Source organism: Ochotona curzoniae, unplaced genomic scaffold (genome assembly GCF_017591425.1).
Source record: "Ochotona curzoniae isolate NIBS_2020 unplaced genomic scaffold, NIBS_Ocur_1.0 contig_1942, whole genome shotgun sequence".
Taxonomy (NCBI): domain Eukaryota; kingdom Metazoa; phylum Chordata; class Mammalia; order Lagomorpha; family Ochotonidae; genus Ochotona; species Ochotona curzoniae.
In genome coordinates this window covers 150,195-178,026 of record NW_024465266.1, presented here as the reverse complement: position 1 = coordinate 178,026, position 27,832 = coordinate 150,195, and the positions used below count along the sequence as shown (strand labels likewise).

General features: G+C 43.9%; 1 protein-coding gene across 1 annotated transcript; it reads left to right on the top strand.

The window, feature by feature from the left end:
* The first annotated feature begins 17,163 nt into the window (after positions 1–17,163).
* On the top strand, positions 17,164–19,398 carry LOC121149257 (eukaryotic peptide chain release factor subunit 1-like). Its single transcript, XM_040969762.1, has one exon. It carries the CDS (start codon positions 17,233–17,235, stop codon positions 18,544–18,546), a length of 1,314 nt encoding a protein of 437 aa, XP_040825696.1. The 5' UTR covers positions 17,164–17,232; the 3' UTR covers positions 18,547–19,398.
* Positions 19,399–27,832: the final 8,434 nt, after the last annotated feature.

The window sequence follows — 27,832 nt, the reverse complement described above, 5'->3', positions numbered from 1 at the left end:
GATGTTTTATACTTCTTTTTTTCAAGAGTTCCAAGAAAAGTGAGACCTATGCAGATTGTTTGCCTTCTTGGAATGTGGGCAGAGAAGCTGTAAAAGGTGGGCTAGTTTGTGAATGTTTGAGGTTCTGTAAGTTATGTTAAGTTGCTTGAAGCATGTTTCTTAGGATAACTTTTATTAGTAGGGAATGTGGGACTTAGAATCTTAGTTTAACAGATAGATTTCAAGGTAATGACCATTTTTTTCTCAGGGCTTCAATTTAGACTGGGATTGCAATTGTGACTTTTTTTCATTTGCTAGTTTCTGTTATCACCAGGTGAAGTGTTGCCTAGTAACCATGGCTAGCATCAGGAAGCAAGACTCCAAACATGGCAGAAACACCAACTGCCTGTTATAGGGGGCAAGACTTTTGCATGCAATTTGCCAGCCCCAAGGGAAAGTACGTGGTTGCCAATATGGTGACTCCCAACCCTACAGAGAGATGGGCTAATAGTCACAGGCCACATTCCTGCTCAGGAGTGTTACCTTTTTTTTTTTTTTTTTTGATTATTTTTGTTTTAAGCTTTACACTGGTTCTTGCCACCCTGGATTGTTCTAGGTGTGAACCTTTGACACCTCAGACTCTCTGAGGTTGGCAAAGTAACCCTCAATATTGGAGGTTCTTAGAAAACCCTGAGACACATATCTCCAGTGTCTTGTCTTTATTTTCTCATGTTCCCTGTAGATCACCAGAATGATAGCAATGGCAGGGCAACCTAAGGTCACAAGCCTTATGCATGGCAGGGCATAAACTCCCTGAGAATTTCCAGGGATAAGCAGCCATGGGATTCACTCAAAATTCAATGGTTGTTTTTATCATCCAGGAACTCAGCGTTCTGGCATGAGATGTGATCTCCTGGGTGTCTGTATCCACCAATGATGTTAACAGTCCATACTTGTTTGAATATTTACGAAAAACTCCACACATTCATATATATTCATGTTTTTGTAATGATGTTGTCCACCCCAGGTGCAGTGGCTGTGTGTGTGTGTGTGTGTGTGTGTGTGTGTTGTATGAAAGGCACATTGGATAGTAATTATGTGTGACGAAACTCCTTTCAGCTCTGAATAAGGAGATAGACATCATTATTAATTGTGAATGAGGCTTTTTTTTTCTTTTTGTCTTTCGAGTGACTCCCCTGAGATGGTGAAGAGAAGACACTATTTCCACCATTACTTCAGGTTTTTTCCTGAGGACACATGAAAGCCCCTCCTGCCACTATGGCTGGAGCCCCTTGTCCCCCTTTTTCCTAAAAAATACCTGCATTATTAACTAATGTTGGCCACATGAAAATTGTACATTTGTGTGAGACAGGAAATGAGGTAGCTTCTGTGTTTCCAATCAAATTCCCTGCAACAAGGGTACAGTTCCAAACTGACCAGATACTCATGAGCTGGATGGTGAAATATGTGTGTGTATATATATATATGTGTGTGTGTGTGTGTGTTTAATGATAATTTAGATGTCAAATGGTTAAAGGAAATACCCACAGGAGTGTATTTCATGTGTTGAAAGTCAGGACACTGGTTCAAGTGTCCCTACGTGAAACACTCATTGGGTCCATGCTCCAGTGCAAAGAAGTGTTCACAGGGAGGGTTGTACTACCCTCCAAAGAGAGGAGAGAAGTTCCACATTGTTTATGTCGTTGTCTCAAGACTGATGGATCTTTTACAAAGCTAAGAAGCTGCTATAGCATAGGCATCATATGTCGAGAGTCTCAAGTGATCCCTGATGCCACACATAAGTGTGTTAATCTGTTCAACTAACAGAAGTCACTGTATACTAACTTCCAGTGCAAATTCTCTGTCTGCAGAGTTGTATCAGAATTAATGGTAGACCCTGCTCTCAAAGATTGATTTTATTTTAGTGTGTTAAATACAGCATATTCTTATCTAATTGGTTTTAGTTTTGCCTGTATAGGTAGCTCTTTTGCCTTGAAGCGATTTATTATCCTTCAATGCTTCCCTAGAGTTAATTTGCCCTAAGTTTAAGTCAATTGTTATGTCTTGAGATGCTTTATTTTTTTTCCAACACCAGGAGGAAGCTCTTTTTTATATTTTAATATTATTATTCATTTTATGATACAGTTCCATATTCCCTTATCCCCTCCCCAATTCCCTACCCTTCAACCTAGTTCCTCTATATCATTACTAACATGTAGTTCTTCATACACAGTCATATGTCCATCATTGTAGGCATGGACAATGGCAGAGAGTCCAGCCTCCTATTGTCAAAATATAGTAAATAGTTTCATTGTAAGTCCATCTTTGTCTGGGAACAGAAATGTATACCACACTGCATCCTCACATCTGGATGTTAGTCTCCATTTCACAGCTACTGTACATCCCCTTAAATGAAAACTCATGATACAAACTCAACAATAGAAAGAAAAATAAAAGATCTTTACTCTGTTAGCCCTACCTTCAGACCAGAGAAGGTCTCCCCAAGAGGCCACTGAACTTAACTGGACAATAAGACGCTGAACTTTAAGCTAGGCATGTGTTTGCAAGGAATGAATCTCAACTGAACTTGAACTATGGTTATGCAACAAGGTGGAGGAATCCACCATGGGGGGAGGGGTGGGGGGAATCCCCAGCGCCTATAAAACTGTACCACATAATACAATGTAAACAACAATAAAAAAAAAAAATAAGTCAAAGCAAAAAAAAAAAAAAGTTTACAATGTCATGAAGTTAAATGACATGTTACTAGATATGACAGTCTCCATTACACAGCTACTATACATCCCCTTAAATGAAAAAATCACAAAAAAATCAATATCAGGAAGAAAAAAGAAATTAACGCCACCATGAAGTTCAGTGCCATGCTGCTAAATGACTAACGTGTAGCTGAAGAAATGAAAATCAAGAATCTTCTTGAAGAAAATGATTTTACTATATGATCTATGCGCCAGTGAATGATTAAATCAGAAGAAAGTGTTTTGAAGAGATGAAACCAACAGAAAACAACAAAACCCATGCGATACAGTTGCCACTGGTTTTTGTTGGTGAAATGTGTCCCTTCTAGACAATAAATAGATGGGTTTTGTTTTGTTAATCCAGCCTACTAATCTATGATATTTGATTGATGAGTTTAAGCCATTTACATTCAAGGTTTTATATGTATAGATGGTACTTTGGTCCTGTCATTTTAGGAATGAGTTGTTCATTGGTTTAGTCTTCTCTTGTCATTTTACTGGGATGTTCTTCACATTTGCCCATTTAGTTTTGGTGGGAGCTATTCCTCTTCTCTGTCAAGGGAACATCTTGAAGTATTATTTGTCGGGCAGGTTTGGAAGAGGCAAATTCTTTGAACTTTTCTTCACTGTGGAAAAATTTTATTTCATTTTCAAAGACAAAGGAAAGCTTTGCTGGATATGTTATCCTAGGCCGACAATTGTTTGCTTTTAGAATCTGGAATATGTCACTCCGTTCTCTTCTGCACTGCAGAGTTTCCTGTGATAGATCTCCTGTGAGTTTAATTGGCATTCCTTTATATGTCAATTGATTTTTTTTTTCACGAACACATTTAAGAATCTTTTTTTTTATGTTCAATTGAAGAGAGCTTGATTATCATGTTTGATCAGACCTATTGGGAGTTCTGTGACGCTCCTGAATGTTGTTTCCCAATTCTTTTTCCAGATTAGGGAAATATTCCTTCATTGTTTCATTAAATACATTTTTAAACCTGGCTTTTCTTTCTGCACCTTCTGGGACTCCTACAACTCTTATATTGGACCCCTTAATAGTGTCTTTCAATTCTTGAATAGTTTTTTGGGCTTGATCCAGCTCTGCTTCCAGCTTTTTGTTTTGCTTTCTTTCAATTCTGAGATTCTTTGTTCTGCTTTGGAGACTCTCCACTGTACTTTTAATTCGCTCTACTCTGTTCTTCATATCTGATATATCACCCTTTATTTGCTTTATTGCTTCCTTAAATTCTTTGAACACTTGCATGTGCTTCTCATTTTTGATCAGAAGCTTTAAAATGAGTCTTATGGATTCTGTGTCCCCCATTTCTCGATGTCTTCCTCAGTTAACTCTGAGGTTGGCATAGGGTTTTTCTCCTTGGTAGGGGAGTCTTCAGTAATACTCATTGTTCCTTTATCTCTTCTTTTATTCTTGATTATTGTAGTTCTGGTTAGCAGAGTCATCTCCTTGGGGCAGGTTTCTAAGCTGTGTCACCCACAGGTCTATAGTTTGATTTTACTTATTGCAGTTGGTACACAACTTTTTGCTTGCAGCCACTTGGGCCACAACCTCCAGTGAGTTCCAGGTCTGGGTTTTTATGTCAGATTTCCACCATGGTCTTCATAGCCCCAACTCCTGGCTCACCAGTCTCTACCTCTTGTGATACCATGCTGAGGCTGCACCATTGTGTGTACAACTTTTCTCCTACTTCCGGTTATTGCAGGTCCCAGGATTAGCGAGACACCAGGTGTCCTATATATCTAGGTAATTGGTGGCGCTGATCTTGTTGGTAACATATTGGACACTAGGTCTGGGTGCAACATGGACATATTTTGACCCATATGATGCCACTGTCAGTTTTATTTTCCTGCAGGACCAGTATAATCCATGGAACTCAGTGAGTTCTTGCCAGCTCAGCACACGGACAGTTCACTGTTGTCCCCTACAGTCCCAATCCTATTGCCACAGTGTACAAAATGGTGCCTGATGTACCACCACTATAGTTCTTGATCTGCTGGCCATCAGGTCTGAGGGCTACCCAGACCTGTCCTGGGTGGAACCTATAGAATGCCACGTTGATGCAGTTCACTGTGTCAGATATGAGTTCACTCCCAGCTCTGAGTATGTTCAGCCCTTTCCTTGCCTTTGCCTCCTTATGCAAAATGGCACCCAATTCCGCTCTAGGGTGTTGACTGGCTGTGAAATCCACCCTTTTCTTGCACTGCCAATTTGGGATCTGCTGCTCTGTCCCTGCTCCTTATAAACACAAATGAACCAGCAGGAGAGACAGTGCTTTTTCCTGGTTCGTCTCCCAAGCTCCCAGTGAAAGTCCCTTCCTACCTGGTTGCTGGTGGAGTTCTGGCTGCTGGTGGAGTTCAGATTGCTTTTAGCTGAATGTTGCTGGAATATCGATCAAATCCACACTGTTGCGTCCACTGCTTTCCTGTGTCTGTCAGTCTCCAGGTACCCCTCTGCTGTTGTCCTGTCCTTTCCTATTTCCTGAAATATGTCCTCTCTCTTTGGCCTGATTGAATGTTTTTCCATCCGTTTAAACATGTCCTTACCTTATTCTGCCATCTTGATTCTCCTGAGATGTTTTCAAACATGGACTGTTGGTTCCATTTCAGTCTCCCTGTGATAAACCTGTCCTGCTTATATTGAAGCTGAATAAAGAATACAGGATGGTTCAAGATCTTGAGATTATTGATGAAGCAGTTATTTCAGTTCATCCTAGGACACTGAAGCCTTATCTATAGAATTCTTCCTGCATCCTGTTAAACCCATAACCTAGAAGAATAGTAACATACAGTTTTTGCAGCAGAATCTCCAGCTTCCTTTTTTTTTAAGATTTATTTATTTATTTATTTATTGGAAAGTCAGATATACAGAGGAGGAGAAACAGAGGGAAAGATCTTTTATCTGATGTCTCACTCCCCAACGGCTGCAATGGCTGGAGTTGAGCCAACCCAAAACCAGGAGCCAGGAGCCTCATGCAGGACTACCTGTGGGTGCAGGCTCCCAAAGCTTTGGGTTGTCCTTGAGTGCATTCCCAGGCCACAGGCAGAAAGTTCGATGGGAAGCAGGGCTGCTGGGAATAGAACAGGTGTGCATATGGGATCCTGGCACGTTCAAGGCGAGGAGTTAACCACTACGCTATTATGCCGGGCCCAGAATCTCCAGCTTCTAAAGAGGATGTAAATTATCTGGGATATGTTCTGACCCAGGAAAACATGCTGTTTCAGCTAAGATAAAAGATGCTAGATTGTGTATAGGGCCAACATAGATTAAAAAAAAAAAGCATTTAATGCCATTTCTGGGGATGGCAGAATATATATTTCAAGACCTGGATTAATAGCCCTGGCCTTTCTGAACAAGTCAGCTGCCTTATACACAACAAGTCCAAGGTTCAAGAGCACTTATTCTACTTAAAATCAGCAACTATACTTTCTCAGTAGCCATTTGTTCTCAAGAAGGTACCGGAGAGGATTGTCCTAATTCCTTTCTTCAGAATACTCACTGGATTGAAATCCTCACTCATTTGTATCAATTTTCCCCCCTCTTCTTTACCTCCCATCTTGCTCCAGTGGTTAACTGACAGACTCTCTTACGTTTACCTGCTCTCTTTCCTTCTCTCTCCTTGCGGCAGTGCCCACTGCCAACCTCCAGGATTTCTGCAGACATGGGTCAGCTCAGATAATCTGCCATGGCCAACCAACACTTTTCCCACCAACCTTCATCGGGTTGTGACCTGCTCCATTTGCCTGGACATTCTGCAGGTCCCTGTCACCATCGACTGTGGGCACAACTTCTGCCGCAGTTGCATCACTCAGCTTGAGGAAGCTTCCAGGGATCTCTTCAAATGTCCCCTCCATAACAGTTCATTGGGGAAGGATGCATTCCCCAATTGGCTGTTGGGGAATCTAGTGGAGAGAATTCAAGCTATGAATCCCTCTGAGATGCAGCAGGAAGGGGGGCAGCTGAGATGTCCAAAGCATGGGGAGAAGTTGCACAACTTCTTTGAAGAGGATGGGGAACTCCTCTGTGTGGTGTGGTGTAACTCCAAGGAGCACAAATCCCATAACACCAGCCTGACAGAAGAAGCTGACCCGCATTATCAGGTAGGCGCTGGGGCTCCCTTTTGTTGATGGGAGTTCAATGGAGATTTGTAAGCTATTGTCTCCTTCTTGTGGATTTGTCCTCCATGGCTCCTGAAAGTTCCACTTAACCAGACCTCTGAGCTCAAGGCTCTGAGTAGGAGAATTGCTGTCCAAAGCAAACAAGAAATAATGGAGGATAAAAAATACATAGATTTTTTTCAGATTATTTTATTTTTATTTGAAAGGCAGCTATATAGAGAGAAAGAGTGACACACAGAGAAACATCCTCCATTGTCTAGTTCAAATGCCTGAACTGAGCCAATCTAAAGCCAGGAGCCAAGAGGTTCCTTCTGGTCTCCAAAATGAATGCAGGGTTCCAAGGCTTTGGGCTGTCTTCTGCTTTCCTAGAGCTAAAGCAGGGAACTGTATGGAAAGTGAAGACGCCAGGACAGGAACTGGTGCCCATATGGCATTCTGGTGTTTTCAAGTGGAGGATTAGCCAATTAGGCCATCATGTCAGGCTCCACAGATATTGGCTTATTTAAAGAATTGTTTATTTTTATTGAAAGGTAGACTTACAAAGAGAAAAAGAGACAGAGATCTCCCATCTGCAGGTTTACTCTCCAAATGGCTGCCTTGGCCAGAGCTGACTCAGCCCTATGCCAAGGGATCCTAAAGCATGATAACCATCTTATCTTTTAGGTCATATATGAACCAGGAGTCAGGAGCCTCTTCTGGATCTCCCACATGGGTGAAGGGCTCCAAGGATGTGGCCCATTCTCCTCAGCTTTGCCATGCCACCAGCAGGAGATGGATCACAAACAGAGCAACCAGGATATAAACTAGCACCTATATGGGATCCTGGAGCTTGATAGGGGAGGACCAACCTGTAAGCCATGACACTGACCCCAAGAAACATGAATTTGGTTCAGAAAATGTGGACTCCACATTGGGATCTCTCAGACTGACCTCATTGTGTCTGATGTGGTTGATGCAGTTTTAGAGCAAGAAGGAGCCTCCTCTCTTCATCACTTAGTGCTCCCAGCAGACACAGGAGTGAAGAAGAAGAAGAAGAAGAAGAAGAAGAACTGAAACATTTTTCCTACTCACCTTTCTCCATTCCTTCATCCTCCCCATCCTAATAGAAGACACGGATAGGTATGTGTACCTATGAGCTATATAAACAATATTAAAAATAAAATTAAAATAGAAAATTAAAAGAAAATGTGGGCTCAAGTCCAGACTTTGAGTTGATTTTGTGACGTTCAAAGAATCCCTTGGGTTTTTGAACATCAGATTCCTACGCTTTCAAGTCAAACTTACATCTTTAACAAGAGGAGCAACAAATATTTATTTATTTGAAAGGCAGAGTCAGAGAGAGATCTTCCATCTTCACTCCACAATTCGCTGAAACATCTGGAACTGGAGTTGGAGCTGACCTTTTCTAAGCTGGGAGCCAGGAGGTTCTTCTTGTCCCCCTGCGGGTTAGCAGCCCAAGGACTTGGGTCATCCCTCACTGATTTCTCAGGCCATTAACAGCAGACCCCAAACATACCTCTTCAAACTGTTGGTAGAACAGATGATGGAAGCTTTGTGGGAGTTGTTTGGCAGTCTTGAAGCACCATCCAAATATTATCATAAAGAGTCATAGCAACTCTCTTCTCTTTTAGGTCACATAGGTTCTGGTTTTTCCTATCTTCCCAGCTTGAGAAAGTAGTGTGGATTAACACTCCCAGAACTCTCTAGAACCTCTTATCTGCTCTCTGGAAAGACTGGGAGGAAGTTTTATGTGACCAGGAACAAAGAAAAAGTAGAGTAAAACTGAACAGTCTTCTGGAAAGATCAGTTTTAGGCAAATTCTAGAAAATAAAAATGACATAAATGATAGCACAGTGTGCCACAGAGCACAAAGGAAGTGCTTTTATTTTTTAAAAAAATCAAGACTTAGAGGAAGAATAACAGTGAGAGTAAAGACAGAGAGATTTTCTACTCACTGGTTCATTTTCCAATGACCTCAATGACAAGGAGGTGATTGGACAGAAACCAGGAGATTTGAGCTTCATCCAGGTCTCCCATGCAGTGACAAGAGGCAGTACTTTTCTGTTGTCTTCCCTGGCGCATTAGCAAGAACTGGATCAGAAGCAGAGCAGCCTGTACTTGAATCAGCACTTGAATATGAGATGCCTTCATTGGAAGCAATGGCTTATTGAACTGCACCACAGCACTGGCATGGAAAATGTTTTTAAATAATAAATTTAATTTTCAATAATTTTTATTAACTCGAGAAGAATGTATACTATGTAGACCACCAATTACAGAGGAAAGGTCAAAGAATGGGGCAAGTGTGTAAGACTATTGCTTCCATTTTTTTTCTTCCTGTATCTGGAGGAAGAAAAGAGAAATTGAGAGATGGCTGCTTCCAGAAGCCTAACTGAATCAGTTCCCAGGGATGTGAGATGGCCACTTGATGTCATGCTAGGGTTCCAAATGTAGAGCATGTTACAATGGCACTGTTTAAGTGGTTTAATAGTTTTTGAGATGCTGTTGATTTCATTATTGTTGCTTCAAGGTTGATGAAATCCTTCCAAGGTCCATTAGCTGACATAGTCTGCTTTGGAATCTCCACTAACCCAGATACTTGTATCAAAGCTTGGTTGAGAGTTGTCCAATTTCTTTCTCTATTCTCTTTCTTATTTCTTCCCTCTATCCTCTGCCAGAGGCTAGATCCTCTGAAGACCTCAATGATCTGTCATGTGTCCCATGTATACCCGGGTATGCTGTCCACTGAACAGGCTTCAGCAACCGAAGAGGCTCAGTTCTGACACATGCACTCCATGGTCAGACTACAGATCCTATAATTTTCTCCAGGATCAGAGTTTTGAGTCCAGTGGTCCAGTTGGGGGTCCAAAGAAACTCATCAGAGGTTTCCCCAGACTTGATTCCTGTGTATGCCGGACAGAGCAAGGTCTGGCTCAGTCCATCACTCACATCAGCCTACACACACACTGGTGGTTGCAGTCATCCAGTCAGGTCTGCCCCATCTCATACACAAAACAATGGATGCCTGTGCCCAGCCCAACCCTGCCCAACACATACTTGGCCCTCACATACACTGATAGGAACTACAGCCTAGTAAGAGGGACCCCCAATAACCACCACCCCCAAGCCTGCCCCCAGCTCCAGTTTCTGCACATGCTGGTTTATGTAGCAGACTGGTCCATCTGCCCCACATCCCATTTGATTCTTGTACACACCAATGGATGCTATATCCTAGCTCAGCCTGACTGACCCTGCTATCCACCCCACACTCATATCAATGGGTGCTATTTCCTGTTCAGCCAGATCCCCATTTCCAGAACCTGTTTCTTACGCTCACTAAATGGAGTAGCAGCCCATCAGAGGGATGCTCACAGCTTTCCTACTAGGCTCACTCTCAGCTACAGATCTTGCACTTTCTGGTGGTACTAGCCTGACAGGTCTTGTACCCAGTCCCAAACTTGCCAGCTGATGCTGAGGCAAACCTGACTAACCTGCACCGGCTCCGGCTCATCATGTGCCAGTAGATGTAGTTGCCTAGCCCAGCATTTCTCTCCCTCTAACCCAGCTCACATGTAGGCCAATGGGCTTTGTCACTGCCCAGCCTGGTCTGCCCCTAGTCCCAACTCTCCAGTGGGAGCAGTGACCTATCAGGGGACCCCCTACAGTCCCCATGCTGGACTCACCCTTCCCACCAGGAACTTGGTGTGCTGGTGGATGCTGAAGCCCAGTCTGACATGGACTTCCTCATCTCCATATTTACCAGCTGTTACTGCATCCCAGTAGGCATGGCCTGCCCCCATTTGCAGCTAATGCTGGTGGGTGCTGCTTCAGCACAACCTAGCACATTAGAATCTTACTCCTTGTCCTAATGTGAAATGGCTGATGTTGCAGCACAACACAGCCTGTCCTGCACTCTGTCCTGTTTCTGACATCTGTCAGTCGGTGCTATGTATTGGCTTAGCACAGCCTGCCCCCAGACCTGACCCACATATATGCCACTGAACATTGTAATCAGACCTACCTAGTATGGACTGCTCCCAGCCTCAGTTCTTTTTAAAATTTTTTAAAGATTTACTTATTTTTATGGGAAAGTCAGATACACAAAGAGAAGAGACTGAGAGGAGGATCTTCCATTAGCTGATTCACTGTAAAATGGCCTCAACAGCCTAAACTGAGCTGATCCAAAGCCCGAAGTCCAGAGCCTCTTCTAGGTCTTCCATGTGGGTGTAGGGTCCCAAGGCCTTGGGCCATTCTTGACTGCTTTCCCAAGCCACAAGCAGTGATCTTGGTGGGAAGCAAAGCTACCAGGATAAGAACCGGCATCCATATGAGATCCCCGGCACATGCAGGGTGAAGACTTTAGCCACTATGCTACTGTGCCGGGCTCTAACCTCAATTCTTGTGCTCACCAGTAGGGACTGTATCCTGACCGGAAGACAGAGCATGAGGATGGGAGAGACATAGAAAGAATAAGAGACAGAGAGCCCATGTGCTGGCTCACTCTCCAAATGACTGTGACAGCCAGAAGCAAGCCAGGCTGAAGCCAAAAGATAGGAATTCTACTGGGGTTCCCTACAAGAGTGGCTGGAAACACATGAATCATTTTCTGCTGCTTCCCAGGCCTTTTGCATGGAGCTGGGTTGAAAGGGTGTTTGCTGCACCCCTCTCCTTTCCTTTTATCTTAAAGGAAAGCCAATAGCTAATACAGAATCCTCAAATCCCCCACCCCACAGCTGTATTCCAAGCTTGATTTTGGGTCCACTTTAGGTTTACAAACTGGTTTAGAACTTGTACTACCGTGAGGCAGAGCATTTCACACAAGTCTCCAGGAAATGGCCACAGACACTGGGGCCACTGACACTGTGGACACCTGGAGCTCAGATTGCAAGCAGGCACTGGATGACCTCTAACAGGTGCTGAGTGAATGGTTGTGACAACCCAGACAATGGAAAATGGTGACAGAAAGGCCAGGTCTTCTGAAACATTTCTGGGATTGGTCCACACGCTGACCTTTGCCAGAACCTTGGTTTTTTGTGAAGTCCCACATGGGGAATCAGAGGACTGTTTGCAAGAGAATATCTCATTTTGAGATGAGATCTTGCTTTGGTTTCTGTACATGGAAGAACCTGTTTGCCTGGTTCTGTTGCTCCCAGTAGGTGGACTGCAACTCCTACTGAATATATAGTTTAGAGTGCCCAATGTTTAAACTGATTGGGAACTGTGTTCACTCCACTACAGTTGGTTGGATAATTTGTATTGTGCACTGATATAAGTTTAGTTCATTGAATGATTCCTATCATATACCAATGTTCTCTTATTTGATTGGATGATTGTTTCTTAAAACCCCTGAACACAGCTAGTTGAGGCTGCTCCTCTCTTTCATATGCAATGGTAGAGGACAGCCTGCCAGCCAGTGAATAAAGACTCCTGAATCCACCACCAACTCATTTCTCAAATAGATATGGTCAACTCACAACATTGCTGAGGGCAATTGGAGGGCCATGATTTGAGGGCAGCTAGTGGAGAGGTCTGGGATCCTAGGACTGGAGGTCCAATGGCAGCAGGGATGGTTATGACTCAGACAATAGAAGGATTTCTTGAGAGAAGCAAAGATCATGCTAGCCTTTTACCCAACCGTGGTGCCCTCTAGTGGACACATGAGGTCCCCCTCACTCTTTCAGAGTGAAAGTCAATACAGGGGTTAAGATCTACCTGGGGGCCCAGCATGATAGTGTAGTGGTTAAGGTCCTCGCCTTGCATGCCTGGGATCCCATGTGGTGGCCGGTTCTAATCCCGGTGGCCCTGTTTCCCATCCCAGCTCCCTGCTTGTGGCCTGGGAAAGCGGTAGAAGACAGCCCAAGGCCTTGGGATCCTGACCTATGTGGAAAACCTGGAAGAGCTCCTAGATCCTGGCTTCACATTGACTCAGCTCCAGCCGTTGCAGTCACTTGGGGAGTGAACCATTGGGGAGTGAACCATCGGATGGAGGATCTTCCTCTCTGTCTCTCCTCTTCTCTATATGTCTGCCTTTCAATAAAAATAAGTATATCTTTGGGGGAAAAAAAAAAAAAGACTTACCTGGTACAGATCACAGAACCTGCTCCCATGGACGGGACTGGCAAGATAAAGTCTTCCTCCATGAAGACTTGAACCAGACTGTATCCATCCTGGCCTCAACCATCCCAAGATTTGAAAATGGTGAAAGCAGACATGATCCCTCTGAATTGCATAGAATATCTGGTAGAGCCACAGCACTTCTACCCATTCCCTTGCGTGCTGGGCTCCTCAGGCTTCTCCACAGGCCTCCATACACGGGAGGTGGAGTGCAGTGGAACCAGGGGTGGGGGCCTGTGTCTTGGGCATGGCATATTAGCAGGCACTGAACAGGAGCAACCTGAATCTGGAGCCTGGCAGCAGTTTTTGGGTGCTGCACCTCCCCAGATTCCAGTGCCAGGCGTTCACTGGGAGAAACACGTAGGAGGTCCTCTTGGTCTGCTCCAGGAGTGTGCGTGTTTGCATGGATTTCAAGGGTGAGGAAGTCAACTTGTACAACATGGCCACTAAGAATCACATCTACACTTTCCAGGCCTCCTTCCCGGGAAAGATCTTCCCTTTCTTCAGGCTGCTGTTCTCTGGCATCCAGATCACCCTGAGCCCCTAGCCATGTTCTTTGCCATCCTCTGGGACTCCTTGGGTGGTAAGGTTGACCTCATGATTTTTGGGAGACTTGGGATGATGTCTATGATCCCACTTTATTTTTAAAAATAAAATAATTAAATATTTTTTATTACAAAAGAATTTTGCATCCTACGGGCCAGTGGCACAATGGGTAACACATCTGACTACAGATCAGAAGAAAAGAACTTTAGCCATTCTCCCATGCTGGTGTTACCTGATGGGTTACACTACACATCGTCCTCACACATCTAAGTGGATGGAAGATTTCTTTGCTCTCCTGCCCCATTTCTGATTAGCACAAGGTTTTGAAAGTATAGTAGGTTTTACAATTTTTCAAAACACATGGGTTGAGACAGTATTAATTACAGGTTTATCTGAGGAAGATTTACTGTTCTTGGGAATCTTTAGAATTAACTCACGTCCCCAAAGCACTGAGGGTTCGCAAGCCAGGCTGGTGGAGGTTAGCTTGCCAGACTCCCAGGTCCTCCCCCTCCCAGTCTCCACCCCAGACTTACCTAACAAAGCAAGCTGGCTCCCTCCTGAGAGGTCAGCTCCTGCAGCTTTGTCAGGTGTGTATGGCCCTGAACTTGTCTCTGTTTGTCACCTTTCCTGATGCCTGACAACTCTGATCCTGGACTTGTGTCTCAGCAGTTCAGCCATGCCTGTCCCTCTGCCTTCTATCTATTTTGCAAATGAGCACTATAGGATGACTTCTTTCTAAAAAGTTTTCTTAATTTATTGACTTTTATATGAAAAATTTACAGAGAGAATAGAGATACAGAGAAAAATTGGTCTTCCATCCACTAATTCACTCCCAAAATCCCAAAATAGCCCGAGCTGAGATGATCTAAGGCCAGGAGCCCAGAGTTTCTTCTGGGTCTCCCATGAGGGTACAAGGACCCAAGTGCTTGAGCCATCCTCTAATGCTTTCATAGGTCATAAGCAAGGAGCTGGAAATAGAGTTACTCAAGCATGAATTGGCTCCCATTTGGGATGCTGATGCTGGCAGACAGAGGAATAGCTTGCTGTGTCACCGCTCCAGTCCATATATGATGACTTCTTAGATGCATTTATCCTTAAGTGAAAAAAGTAAGGTATGCAACAATACACAAATTATATCACATGTTACCTAAGAAATGGTAACATGGTAATAGTGGAAAGGACAAACCAAAACCTAGGAAACAGTTCTCTGTACAGGGAGGAAAAGCCAGATGAAGGGATGCAAGTTGGCCCTTCTGAACATACTTTTCTTGTACACTTGACTTTAGTACCATGTAGATACTTATGTCATTATCAAGCAAATATAAAATAGACTGTGTGTGTAGTTGGCAGCTCACACTCAGACAGGAAGGATTTAAAGGCAGTCATTTGTGGTGAGAGCTCAGTGGCAGCAGCTGTGTGACATCTGGATGCCTGCATCCCACACCCAGGGCCTGAGATTGAGTCCACTTCTGATTCCAGCTCTCCTCTCCTTGTGATTCCGGAGGGGTTACAGGTGATGGTCCATGGGTCCCTGCCAGTCCCATGAAATCTGGCTTGTGTTTTGGGCTCTGGCCTTTGCTCTGGTCCTGCCCTACCTGTTGTTCATTATCAGACATTTGATAATGAACCAGTAGATGGAAGGGATCTCTCTCTCGCTCTGTCTAAGCTTGCCAATAAGATGAAAATCAGTAAGTTTTATGTGCAAGAATTTGATTGTAATCCTTAGGGTGATATATCCTAGGATAAAAACAATCACAAGTAAATGTTAAAGTTGCTACTTATGTTGGCAGTATTAGTGTTACTATTCTGAACCTACTATGCATGTATGCATATGTGCATGTACATATATACACATATGATACGATAAACGTTAATTATTCTTAAGCTACTAAGAGTATTTTCAACCTATAAGTTTATGGTTTTCTCTGAAAGATTAGCATGATTGAATGGAAATTAAAGCACAGTAATGTTAACTTTGAATAAAAAATCAGTATAAACTCACAAAGTAATTCCTCTGAAAAATAGTAAAATTTACTTCTGCACTTTAAGTACGAGGAAGCCCTGATCATGAGCAGCAACCAATTAGAACCCATCAGAATCACTTTGCCAAAGAGATTTCTGGGAGAAAAGGAAACATATAGAATCAAAGAGACTGTAAGATTTATCCATAAAATGCATTGGTAGTCTTTTTGGATCCTGGTATGAAAAAAGTAATTGCATATTAAATTTTAGATGTATGTATCACAAATTACAGCAGATTACATATATATGTATGTATATATATGTATACATATATATATAAAAGAATTGCATTCTGCAGGTGTGCCAATTGTTCTTTGAAATGAGTTATTTGCATGTTGCAATGTTTAGCAATAGTTTGCTATGAAAAGTGGAACTGGCATTAAAGAGTAAATAAACCATTCTTTCTCTTATTTTAAATAATTTTATTTTATTTTTGATGTTTTTTACTTGGTTGATTAAGGTGTGAAGGATCAAGAGCTACAGGAAGGTGGGTAAGAGAACCACTTCTACATTCTCTATTTTTCTTCCTGTAGCAGGGGGTAGAGGGAAGAAAAGAGAAGAAGCCACACCCAGTCTCCCAACCATTCCAGGGCTGCAACGTGGGGCATATTGTGAGGGTCCTGCTCAAGTGATTTTGATAGTCCAGCAGTTCTGAATTGCTACCAATCTCACAACTCCAAGAACAATGAAATCTTTCCAGAATCCACTGATTGACGTAGTCCACCTTAGAGTCTCTGTTTAGCCAGATAATCATCACCAACACTTGACTGTGGTAGCTCATCCATTTTTCTCTGTCCTCCATCCTCTGTTATGGTATCAGGTTTCTTTGCAGGGTCCAATGTACTGCCATATCCTGCACACAAACCTGTATATGCTGCCCACTGCTCTGTCTAAGCCACCGAAGAGCCCCAGCTCTGAAACATGTACTCCAATGATCAGACCATGGAACTTTTAGTTCTCTTCATGGTAGGAATTATGAGTCCAGCGGATCAGCTGTGGGAAGGAGACCCACAAAAAAATTCATCTGAGGTGATTCCAGACCTGATTCTTGTGTGTGCTTTCCAATACAGGGTGCAGCACAAGTCATCATCCAAATCAGCCAACACACACAATGGTACTTGCAAGTACTGGGTCAGTTCTGTCCACAGCCCTGTCTTCTACACAAAGCAATGGACATTGTAGCTCAGCCCGACTGATCCTGCTTACCACACACTCAGCCTTCACACAAATCAATGGAAGCTGCATGCTAGTGGGAGCAACCCTCCCAAAATGCCCACCAGTCCCAACCACCGCCCCCCACCGGGTCTCATGCTTGCCAACATGTACAGTAGACTGGTCCAGTCTGTCCCATATCCCATTCAGCTCTTGTGCATGTCAATGGACATTGAATTCTAGTTCAAACTAACCAGTCCACTATCCAGTCCACCCTGGTGCTGGTGGGTGCCACTCTCTATCTAACCATGCCTGCACCTGGTCCTGGTTCTCATGCTCACCAGTCAGAGTGGCAACCCAAGAAGGAAGTACTCACAGTTTCCCTAATGGGCCCATTCCCATTCCCAGATCTTGCACTCTCCCGGTGGTTATGCAGTTTAGCTTGATAGAATTTGCCCTCTGGGCCGCGGAGCCGCCGCCGGGGAGGAGCAGCCGCTGCCGCCCAGGACTGGGCCCTTAGGGAGGAGGAGGCGAGAAGATGGCGGACGACCCCAGTGCTGCCGACAGGAACGTGGAAATCTGGAAGATCAAGAAGCTCATTAAGAGCTTGGAGGCGGCCCGCGGCAATGGCACCAGCATGATATCATTGATCATTCCTCCCAAAGACCAGATTTTCCGAGTGGCAAAAATGTTAGCAGATGAGTTTGGAACTGCATCTAACATTAAGTCCCGAGTAAACCGCCTTTCAGTCCTGGGAGCCATTACATCCGTACAACAAAGACTCAAACTTTATAACAAAGTACCTCCAAATGGTTTGGTTGTTTACTGTGGAACAATTGTAACAGAAGAAGGAAAGGAAAAGAAAGTCAACATAGACTTTGAACCTTTCAAACCAATTAATACATCATTATATTTGTGTGACAACAAATTCCATACAGAGGCTCTTACAGCACTACTTTCGGATGATAGCAAATTTGGCTTCATTGTAATAGATGGTAGTGGTGCCCTTTTTGGCACACTCCAGGGAAATACAAGAGAAGTCCTGCACAAATTCACTATGGATCTCCCAAAGAAACACGGCAGAGGAGGTCAGTCAGCCTTGCGTTTTGCCCGTTTAAGAATGGAAAAACGACATAACTATGTTCGGAAAGTAGCAGAGACTGCTGTGCAGCTGTTTATCTCTGGGGACAAAGTGAACGTGGCTGGTCTCGTTTTAGCTGGATCAGCTGACTTTAAAACTGAACTAAGCCAATCTGATATGTTTGATCAGAGGTTGCAATCAAAAGTTTTAAAATTAGTTGATATATCCTATGGTGGTGAAAATGGATTCAACCAAGCTATTGAGTTATCTACTGAAGTCCTCTCCAACGTGAAATTCATTCAAGAGAAGAAATTAATAGGGCGATACTTTGATGAAATCAGCCAAGACACGGGCAAGTACTGTTTTGGAGTTGAAGATACACTAAAAGCTTTGGAGATGGGAGCTGTAGAAATTCTAATAGTCTATGAAAATTTGGATATAATGAGATACATTCTTCATTGTCAAGGCACAGAAGAGGAGAAAATTCTTTATCTAACCCCAGAACAAGAAAAGGATAAATCTCATTTCACAGACAAAGAGACAGGACAGGAACATGAGCTGATTGAGAGCATGCCACTGTTGGAATGGTTTGCTGACAACTATAAGAAATTTGGAGCTACATTGGAAATTGTCACAGATAAGTCACAAGAAGGATCTCAGTTTGTGAAAGGATTTGGTGGAACTGGGGGCATCCTACGGTACCGAGTAGATTTCCAGGGAATGGAATACCAAGGAGGAGACGATGAATTCTTTGACCTTGATGACTACTAGGTAGTCGACATGGGTCCGGCAAAACGTGCCTCACCCTCCAGCATCCAACCCAAGGAGCATACCTGTGGTGGAATCCAAACAGATCCCTGCCTTACAATTGGAACATTTCCAGAACTGAATCCATGAGCATTGGATATTGAAAAGAAAACCAAAACAAAACCAGGCCCAACCCTACACTTTGGTTTGTCATGGTATCAGCGCAGCAGCCTACAACTAAGTTCCTAAATGCCACTTGGACTATTTAAAAGAATTCCAGTTTTTACTTTTACTCGATGGTGAAATTGGTTGCTCTTGTATTTTATGAAAAAAAATGATTTTTTTAACCTTCATACGTAGAAGCAAAAATACTTTAACTGCTGTAAACCTTCAAAAGTTAATAGAAGTGAGATCATACTGGTTTGTTTCTTATTTTGATTGGAGAAAAATTAAACTGCTGCATTTCGCAGTGACCCATTTACATGGCATTCTCAGCTTAGACTGCATCAGAAGAAATACATGTGGTGAAATGTTGGAACCATTTCTCTCTTGGTCTCTGTTTAATGTTGAAAGGGTGAGCTAATAGGAGGCAATGTCAATCTCACTCCCTGACACTCTTCCTTTCCCTTCCAGACCCGTTTCAAGGATGCAAATTGCATTGCCAGGTCAAACTGACTAAAGCACTTGGACCAGTGCACTCTTTACTTCCATGTATTTGGCAGACTTGTTTGGGCACAGCATTTCGGAGCCTCTTGTATCAGTTGCTTTGACAAAGGTCCCCTAATCTTAGCCTACTAGAAACCAGTCGGAGGTGGATATGATGGGGCTTCTGTGCTGTTGCTGGGATTGGGAGAAATAAATGCAATTTCAGTGGAAGCAAAGAAATTTAAAGTTTATTTTGCTTGGGTCTATCCTCGGTAAAAGGGAGGTGGTTGTGTTCTCCTTGTGTTGGATGGCATGAGATTATGTGAATGTTTTGATTTTAAATGATCTGCAAGATTTTTTCACAGGAACGACAGACATGTATGACTGTGCATGTAATTATAAGCCCCTGACCTCCTGGTGGGGTTGGAGCAGCTGTTTCAAATGTGGGACTTTACAAGCACCTCACAGGAGAAATTATGAGAGTGGGGTGGGTCGGGAGGGGCGGGAAGGGATGGGACACAGCTTCTGGCCATGGACTTAACTATGTTAGATCCAGAAATTGACCTGAAACCCTGAAGCTTATGTTTCACAGCTGGACTGTCAGTAGGACTTAACCCCAGCTACCAAGCAAGGTCATGGCATGCTTGAGGTGGTCACAGCAAACAGAACATACGGGATGTGCCCAGAAATAGCAATGGGGAATAAAAGTGTACCAAAGGACCAAAGGTTTTATAAGTCAGTTGGTATTACTCCCACACTGATTAGGGTCATGGGGTGCATTTGGTTTTTCAAATTGGGTACTCTTAACACTATAGTGCCTGACTGCTGTTCTTCACTGACTTGACTCAGTCACTTGTAGCTTTATTGGTCTGAACCATCTCTTTGTTCCCAGGTTACAGACCTTCCTACCGTTCCAATAATCCTGTTTCACTTGAATGAAAGGAGTATGTCTTAAATGTAAAGCTTGTGGTTCTCACACTGTATTCAGAGGTCCAAATGACTTGTTGATGCGTAACCTGTTGTCTCAACCCCCAGCAAGAAGAGTCGACTCTTTGGTGTTCACCAGCATGGGAGGCTTCACCGGCTTTTGCTTTGGGCTCTGCTGTTTATTTGCAGAACAACCAAGAGCGAGCAAATGTGCTCTCTTCACAACAGTACCTTTAGGGTTTTGCCATTGTAAATGAGTCTAATGTGATATGACAAGACCAGAGAAATTGGATGTAAATTTACATTTTTAAATATGCTTGTTGTTTCACATGATACATTTAGGGTATGCAGCTCCTTTTGTAGTTTTTATTTTTACTATTTAAGTTTGGAAATGATGCCAAATTTTGTATTTCTTTAATCAATGTGTTCTCTTCAGTGATATATATTGCATTATATATTGATGTGTGTATCAATATATACTGATATGTATTACACTTATACTTACAAACACAGAAATAAGGGGGTGAAAACCATAGCCTTTGAATTCTCTATAGCCTCGGCAGAGAGATCCTAAGCAGCAAAATCTTGGTGTTGTGATGTACAGAAATGGAGAAGAGTATTAAACCATATTTAAGAATAAAAAAAAAAAAAGAATTTGCCCTCTGTGCCAGCATCTGCTAGCTGATGCTGTGGCAAAGCCAAATCAACCCACACCCTCTCCAGCTTATGCATGCACCAGTAGGTACAGTCAACCCAGCCAGGCTTTCTTATGACACACTCACATGCAGGCCAACAGATATTTATCCCTGCCCAGCATGGTCTGCCTCCATCCCAGCTCTCATGCTTTCTCTTGAGAGTGGTGGTCCGGCAGGGAAGCCCCCAGCTACCCTTCTACCAGGTTTGCCCCTCTCCCTTGGGTCTCACATGTGCTAATTAGGCACTGCCCCAGGCCATCCTGCCATCTTGCCAGTGGGTGTTGTAGCATGGCTTGGTCCAGCCTACCCCCAATTCCAGCTCATGCTGTTAGGGGCTAAAGGCTAGCCCAACCCAGGCAAGCCCCCAGAACTGGTGGCCCTCATGTAAACTGGCTTGTGTTGTAGCCTGAACTGGCCTGACCTACACATCATTCTGGTACTCAGATTTGCCAGTAGGTGATATGAACTGGCCCAGCCTGGCTCACTCCAGGCCTGTGCCAAATGTATGCAGGTAGGTACAGTATCCTGGGCTGGTCTGGACTGCTCCCTATTGTGGTTCTTGCACTCACCTGCAGGGACTGTGTCCCAACAGAGGATTCCCCAAACTCCTCCATCAGAACCTCTCCCAATGCCAGAACTCACACACACTGGTGGGTCCATGGCACAGCCCTACCCAGTTCACTTACTGTCCTAGCAGGAACAGTGACCTTTCCTGGCTGACCCTTAACCATTCTGGTTCTTGGTGTTGGTTGCTACAGCCCAGCTAAGCCTGGTCCACACACAGATACAACTCACTCATGGCTCAGTAGGGGCAGGACCTCTCCCAGCCTGTCCTACACCTACCTTGGTTCTCATGAGTACTCATGGGTGCTGGAGTTTAGCTCAATCTGACATACTCCATACCCAGTCCACCCCTGTACAGAGGGACACTGCAGTCATGTCCAGACCAGATAGCAGTCCATACTCTGGCCCTTGCACTCACTAGTGGGAACCACAACCAAGCTATGGTGCCAGAGACCAGCTCTACCCAACTTTGAAGCTCAGGAAAGGTGCGTGGAGTCGGTGATAAAGGAAGATACAGACACTGTCACTCTCACAAGAGCTCAAGAAGATGTCCTTTTTTATTTACTCAGACACATCACAAGCTTCTACACAAACAACTAATTGTTCCATTTTTTACTTCAAGACTAAGGGGGCATGCACAGACATTTGGTCATTCCGTCTGCACGTCATTGCTATACAGGTACCTCTAAAGATAATTCTGCAAAATGCTGTATTCATATTCTTCAAAGCAAGCCATTATTCATTCTTCAACAGTAGCCTTGGGGCTGTGAGAGAGCGTCCAGTGAAAGAGGGATAGAAAGTTACAGAAGCAGCAAAGTGGAACAGCAGGGAATCGCAGGGAGAGGTCCGTGAGGCTCCCTGGGACTGTGTGGAGCCAAAAAGATCCACACAACTCGGAAGAACAGCGAGAACGGAGCAGGGCAAAGGTAGAGAAACCGACATCCCACTCCAGACCTGCTGAGTCACTTTTGAAAGCGGCCTGACGGGAGACGCGGACAACCCGGAGGCGGGGAGATCGGGCGGACCGTCGCCGGCGGGAGGCGGAGGCAGACTGCAGCGGCCGGACGTTTGGTGAGCCGGGGGGTTGACGTGGTAGCCTCCGCATTCCTTGACCCCCTACTGAGGGTCCAGCCTCTGAGAACGCGGGGCAGAGAGACTGAAGCTGTCGGGTTTATGCCTTGGAAACTACGCACAGTGGTGTTGGTGGCTGAGGGGGCACCAGGAAGGCGCCTCGGATGTTCCTACACTGAGGGGGCCAGTGCGTCTCAGTGCGCAGAGGCTGCTGGTGAGGATCTGGAGTCCTCCACATCCTGCCTGGTGGAAGCGCGATAACATCGGGAAGACCCTGGTCGCTGCGCCGAGCGGACTAGGCGGCCCCGCCTGCAGCAGCCGAGCGGATTAGGCGGCCCCGCCTGCAGCAGCCGAGCGGACTAGGCGGCCCCGCCTGCAGCAGCCGCCTTCACAGCGCAGGTGTCAGATGTCGGGAGAGCTTTGAGACTTGGGAAGTGTAGCGCTGTGTGTCCCCGACACGCAGGTACCACTCCCATAGGGTGAACTGCTCACCCCTCGCCTCCCACCCCGCAGTTCTGAGCGTGGGCAACCCACCAGGAGAGCTCTGAAAACTCCTGCATCACACTGACACGGTGCGAACCTGCCGTGAAATAATAACAGGGCGCCTGGGCCACTCCCCCGCTAAGGGCCGGTGTGAGAGAGCCACACAGGAGCAGGGGCTCTGAACACCCACACACCACGAGTGGTGGATTCACTGCACAAGAGCCACGCCTGGAAAGTGCCTCACCCACAGTCCCGTGTGTGGGAGACACACCAGGTGGGCTCTGAAAAACCTTGCAGTCCCTGACACGGAGAACGCAGGGAGAAAGCACATAAAACCTTCTAAGTCCTGTGGATTCCCGTGCAGGGGGCACACCCAGAGAGCGCCTCCATCCCTCCACGCCCTGGGGTGTCACACCTGTTGAAGAGGTGCCCAGAGTGTGCCTGGAATCCACTGGGCCCCCAAGGTGGTGCTCTTCAGCCCCGGGCCCTGAGAACGCACCAACGGTGCCTTGAAAATTACCACGCCCGGCAACACCACGCCTGCAGGCTCCAATCTCTACAGGAAAGCACCTGACAGCCCCTCAACACACGGGTTCATTTGCCCCACCAGAATACACCAACGCAATGGGAAAAACCACCAGAAAGAGCTGTGCTCCAGATGAAAGAGCCAGCACCCCACCAAACATGGGCCAAAAGCCATTATCAATATCGGCGATGCGAGATGAAGACATGGACGTGTTACCAGCAAAGGAATTGATGAAAATAATGCTAAAATTTCTCAGAGACGTGGACACAAAGCTGGAAGACTACCAGAACCGCATAATCACCGAAATACAACAAATCAAAACCAAACTGGATGCCCAAGAGAATAAGATTGAAAGCCTCATCAACAGAATAAATGCGGCAGAGGAAAGGATCTCTGAAACAGAAGACACACAAAATGAAAGTGCCCAGCGAATTAAACAGCTGGAGACAAACCTCAGCAAAACTAATAAAATGATGCAAGAGATGAAGGATTACCTTAGAAAACTGAATATTCGGATCATCGGCCTCCCTGAGGGAGTAGAAAGAGAATCTGGGATGCAAGCAGTGCTTGATGAAATTATACAGGAAAACTTCCAAAACACTTGGAACACGAATCCACCCCGCATACAGGATGGACAGAGAACTCCCAACAGACATGATCCAAAGAGATCCTCACCCAGACACACGGTGCTCAGGTTCTACTCCAATGAAGACAAAGAAGGAATCCTGAGACAAGCACGAAGTAGAGAAAAGATCACATACAGGGGAAAACCCATCAGAATCACTGCTGACTTCTCCGAAGAGACCCTACAAGCAAGGAGAGAATGGACAAAGATCTTCCAAGTCCTGAAACAAAACAACTGTCAACCAAAAATAATCTACCCAGCAAAGATCTCATTTGTATATGAGAACGAAATCAGATACTTCAATAGCAAAGAAAAACTAGAAGAATATGTCTACACAAAACCAGCTCTGCAAAGTCTCCTTAGAAATGCACTAGTCCCGGACAAAAAGGAGGCAAATCACAAACAAAGCTGGCAAATAAGAAGGTCTCCAAACTAAAAGCTGCACAAACAAGACAACTACATTGGCAACAACACACACACAACACAATCACATGGCAGGGCAAAATTGCAAACTCTCAATTTTAACTCTCAACACAAATGGTCTAAATTCACCAATCAAAAGACAGAGATTAATAGAATGGATCATCAAACAAGACCCAACCATCTGTTGCCTACAAGAAACGCATCTAACCAGAAAGGATGCAAAGAAACTGAAAGTGAAGGGATGGAAAAAGATATTTCACGCCAATAGACGAGAAAAAAAAGCTGGGGTAGCTATCCTAATTTCAGATGAAATAGATTTCATTCTAACTAATATCAAAAGAGACAGGGAAGGCCATTTTATACTGGTGAAAGGAATGATCCATCAAGAAGCAATCACCATCATTAATGTTTATGCACCGAATCTTAATGCACCTAGTTACGTAAAGCAATTACTTACAGACTTAAAGGAAGACATAGACACCCGCACAATTCTTGTAGGCGATCTCAACACACCTCTAACAACAATGGACCGGTCCACGAAACAAAAACTCAACAAAGAAACAACAGAGCTCACACAAACAATAGAACAACTAGACTTAGTAGACATATATAGAACTTTTTATCCTAAGGCCACAGACTATACATTCTTCTCAGCGGTGCATGGCACCTTCTCCAGAATCGATCACATGATAGGACATAAAGCGAATCTAAACAACTTCCAAAACATTAGTATCATACCATGTACCCTCTCAGACCACCATGGGATGAAACTGGAAATCAACAACTCAAAACTCCCCAGGAAGTATAGGCACTCTTGGAAATTGAACAATATGCTATTAAACGAACAATGGGTCAGAGAAGAAATTAAAGATGAGATCAAAAAATTCATGGAAACCAACGAAAACTCTGATACAACATTCCAAAACTTGTGGGACACCGCCAAAGCAGTGCTAAGAGGTAGATTCATTGCAATCGGAGCGCATGTCAAGGCCCAAGAAAGACGCCAAATACAGGAACTAACCACACACCTCCAGGATCTGGAAAAACAGCAGCAGAAGAGTCCCACGCACAATAGGAAACAAGAAATCATCAAAACAAGGGAGGAGATAAACCAAATAGAAATCAAAAAAACTATACATAAAATCAACAAATCAAAAAGTTGGTTTTTTGAGAAAATAAACAAAATAGACACTCCACTGGCCCGATTGACCAAAAAAAAACAAGAGAAAGTGAGAATCAATAGCATTAAAGATGAAAAAGGCAACATAACAACAGACACTGCAATCATTAAGAAAATAATTAGAAATTACTACAAAGAACTGTACTCCCACAAATTTGAGGACCACCAAGAAATAGAAAAGTTCTTGGACTCCCACCACTTACCAAAACTCAGTCCGGAGGCAACTGCAGAATTAAATAAACCCATAACCGAGGTAGAGATTGAAACAGTCATCAAGGATCTCCCAACGAAAAAAAGCCCAGGCCCAGACGGCTTCACTACAGAATTCTACAAAACATTCCGAACAGAACTAACCCCAATCCTCTACAAGCTCTTCAAAACAATAGAGGAGGAAGCAACCCTCCCAAACTCATTCTATGAAGCCAACATCACCTTAATCCCAAAACCGGACAGAGAACCATCAGAGAAGGAAAACTACAGACCTATCTCTCTGATGAACATTGATGCTAAAATTCTCAACAAAATCCTAGCCAATAGAATTCAAAAAATCATCAGACAGATCATTCATCCGGATCAAGTAGGATTGATCCCTGGAATGCAGGGATGGTTCAACATTCGGAAATCCATAAATGTTATAAACCATATCCAAAAACTGCAAAACAAGAACCACATAATAGTTTCAATAGATGCAGAAAAAGCTTTCGACAAAATCCAACACCTCTTCATGCTAAAAACTCTGGCCAAAGTAGGCATAGATGGGAAAATCCACAACATAATTAAAGCAATTTATGAAAAACCCAACACCAGTATCATACTGAATGGAGAAAAGCTAGAACCCTTCCCACTGAGATCTGGAACAAGACAAGGGTGCCCGCTATCACCACTGCTATTCAACATAGTCCTAGAGGTACTTGCAGAGGCCATAAGACAAGAAAAAGAAATCAAAGGCATACGTATAGGAAACGAAGAAGTCAAGCTTTCACTATATGCAGATGACATAATCCTATACATAGAAAAACCAAGAGACTCAATACAGAAACTGCTAGAACTTATACGAGAGTTTGGCAGAGTGGCAGGGTACAAAATTAACGAACGAAAATCAACAGCCATAGTGTACGCAAATAACACCAAGATGGAAGAAGATCTAACCAACAGGATACCATTCAAAATAGCAGAGAGAAGTATGAAGTATTTGGGAATAAATCTAACCAAAAGCGTAGGAGACCTATTCGAAGAAAACTACAAACTATTTAAAAAGGAAATTGAACAAGACCTCAAAAGATGGAATAACATCCCGTGCTCCTGGATAGGCAAAATCAATATCATTAAAATGTCTATACTACCACAAGCAATATACATTTTCAACGCAATTCCAGTCAAATTGCCCAAAACATTCTTCACGGAACTGGATACAATGATTCAAAAGTTCATCTGGAAACACAAAAAACCACGAATAGCTAGAGCCATCCTGAAAAATAAGAGATTAGCAGGGGGAATCACAATCCCGGACCTCTGGACATACTATAGAGCAGTGGTTATCAAAACAGCCTGGTACTGGCACAAAGACAGAAAAGAAGATCAATGGAATAGAATAGAAGCACCAAAAGGGAACCCACACAAATACAGCCAATTAATCTTTGACAAAAAGACCAATGATAGCTCAAGCAAGTGGGAAGGCCTCTTTAGTAAATGTTGTTGGGACAACTGGCTGATAGCCTGTAGAAACAAAAGGATAGACCCACATCTATCACCATACACTAAGATCCAATCTACATGGATAAAAGACCTAAACCTACATCCAGAAACCTTCAAACTCTTGCAAGAAAATGTAGGAAATACACTGCAAGACCTAGGAGTAGGTTCCGACTTTCTAAGAAGGACACCAAAAGCAATAGCAGTTGAGAACAGAATAAACAAATGGGACCTCATCAAACTAAGAAGCTTCTGTACAGCAAGGGAAACAATCAACAAAGTAAAAAAGCAACCCACAGAGTGGGAGAAGATCTTTGCACACGATATAGGCGATAGGGGGCTAATTTCCAGGATATACAAAGAACTTCAAAACAACCAAAAAACCAAAACAAACAAGCCACTCAAGAAATGGGCAAGGGAAATGGGCAAACATTTCACAAAGGAGCAAGTCCAAATGGCAAACAAACATATGAAAAAAT

Excerpts from the sequence above, each read along its gene's own strand:
- LOC121149257 (XM_040969762.1), top strand. The coding sequence starts at position 17,233 with ATGGCGGACGACCCCAGTGCTGCCGACAGGAACGTGGAAATCTGGAAG.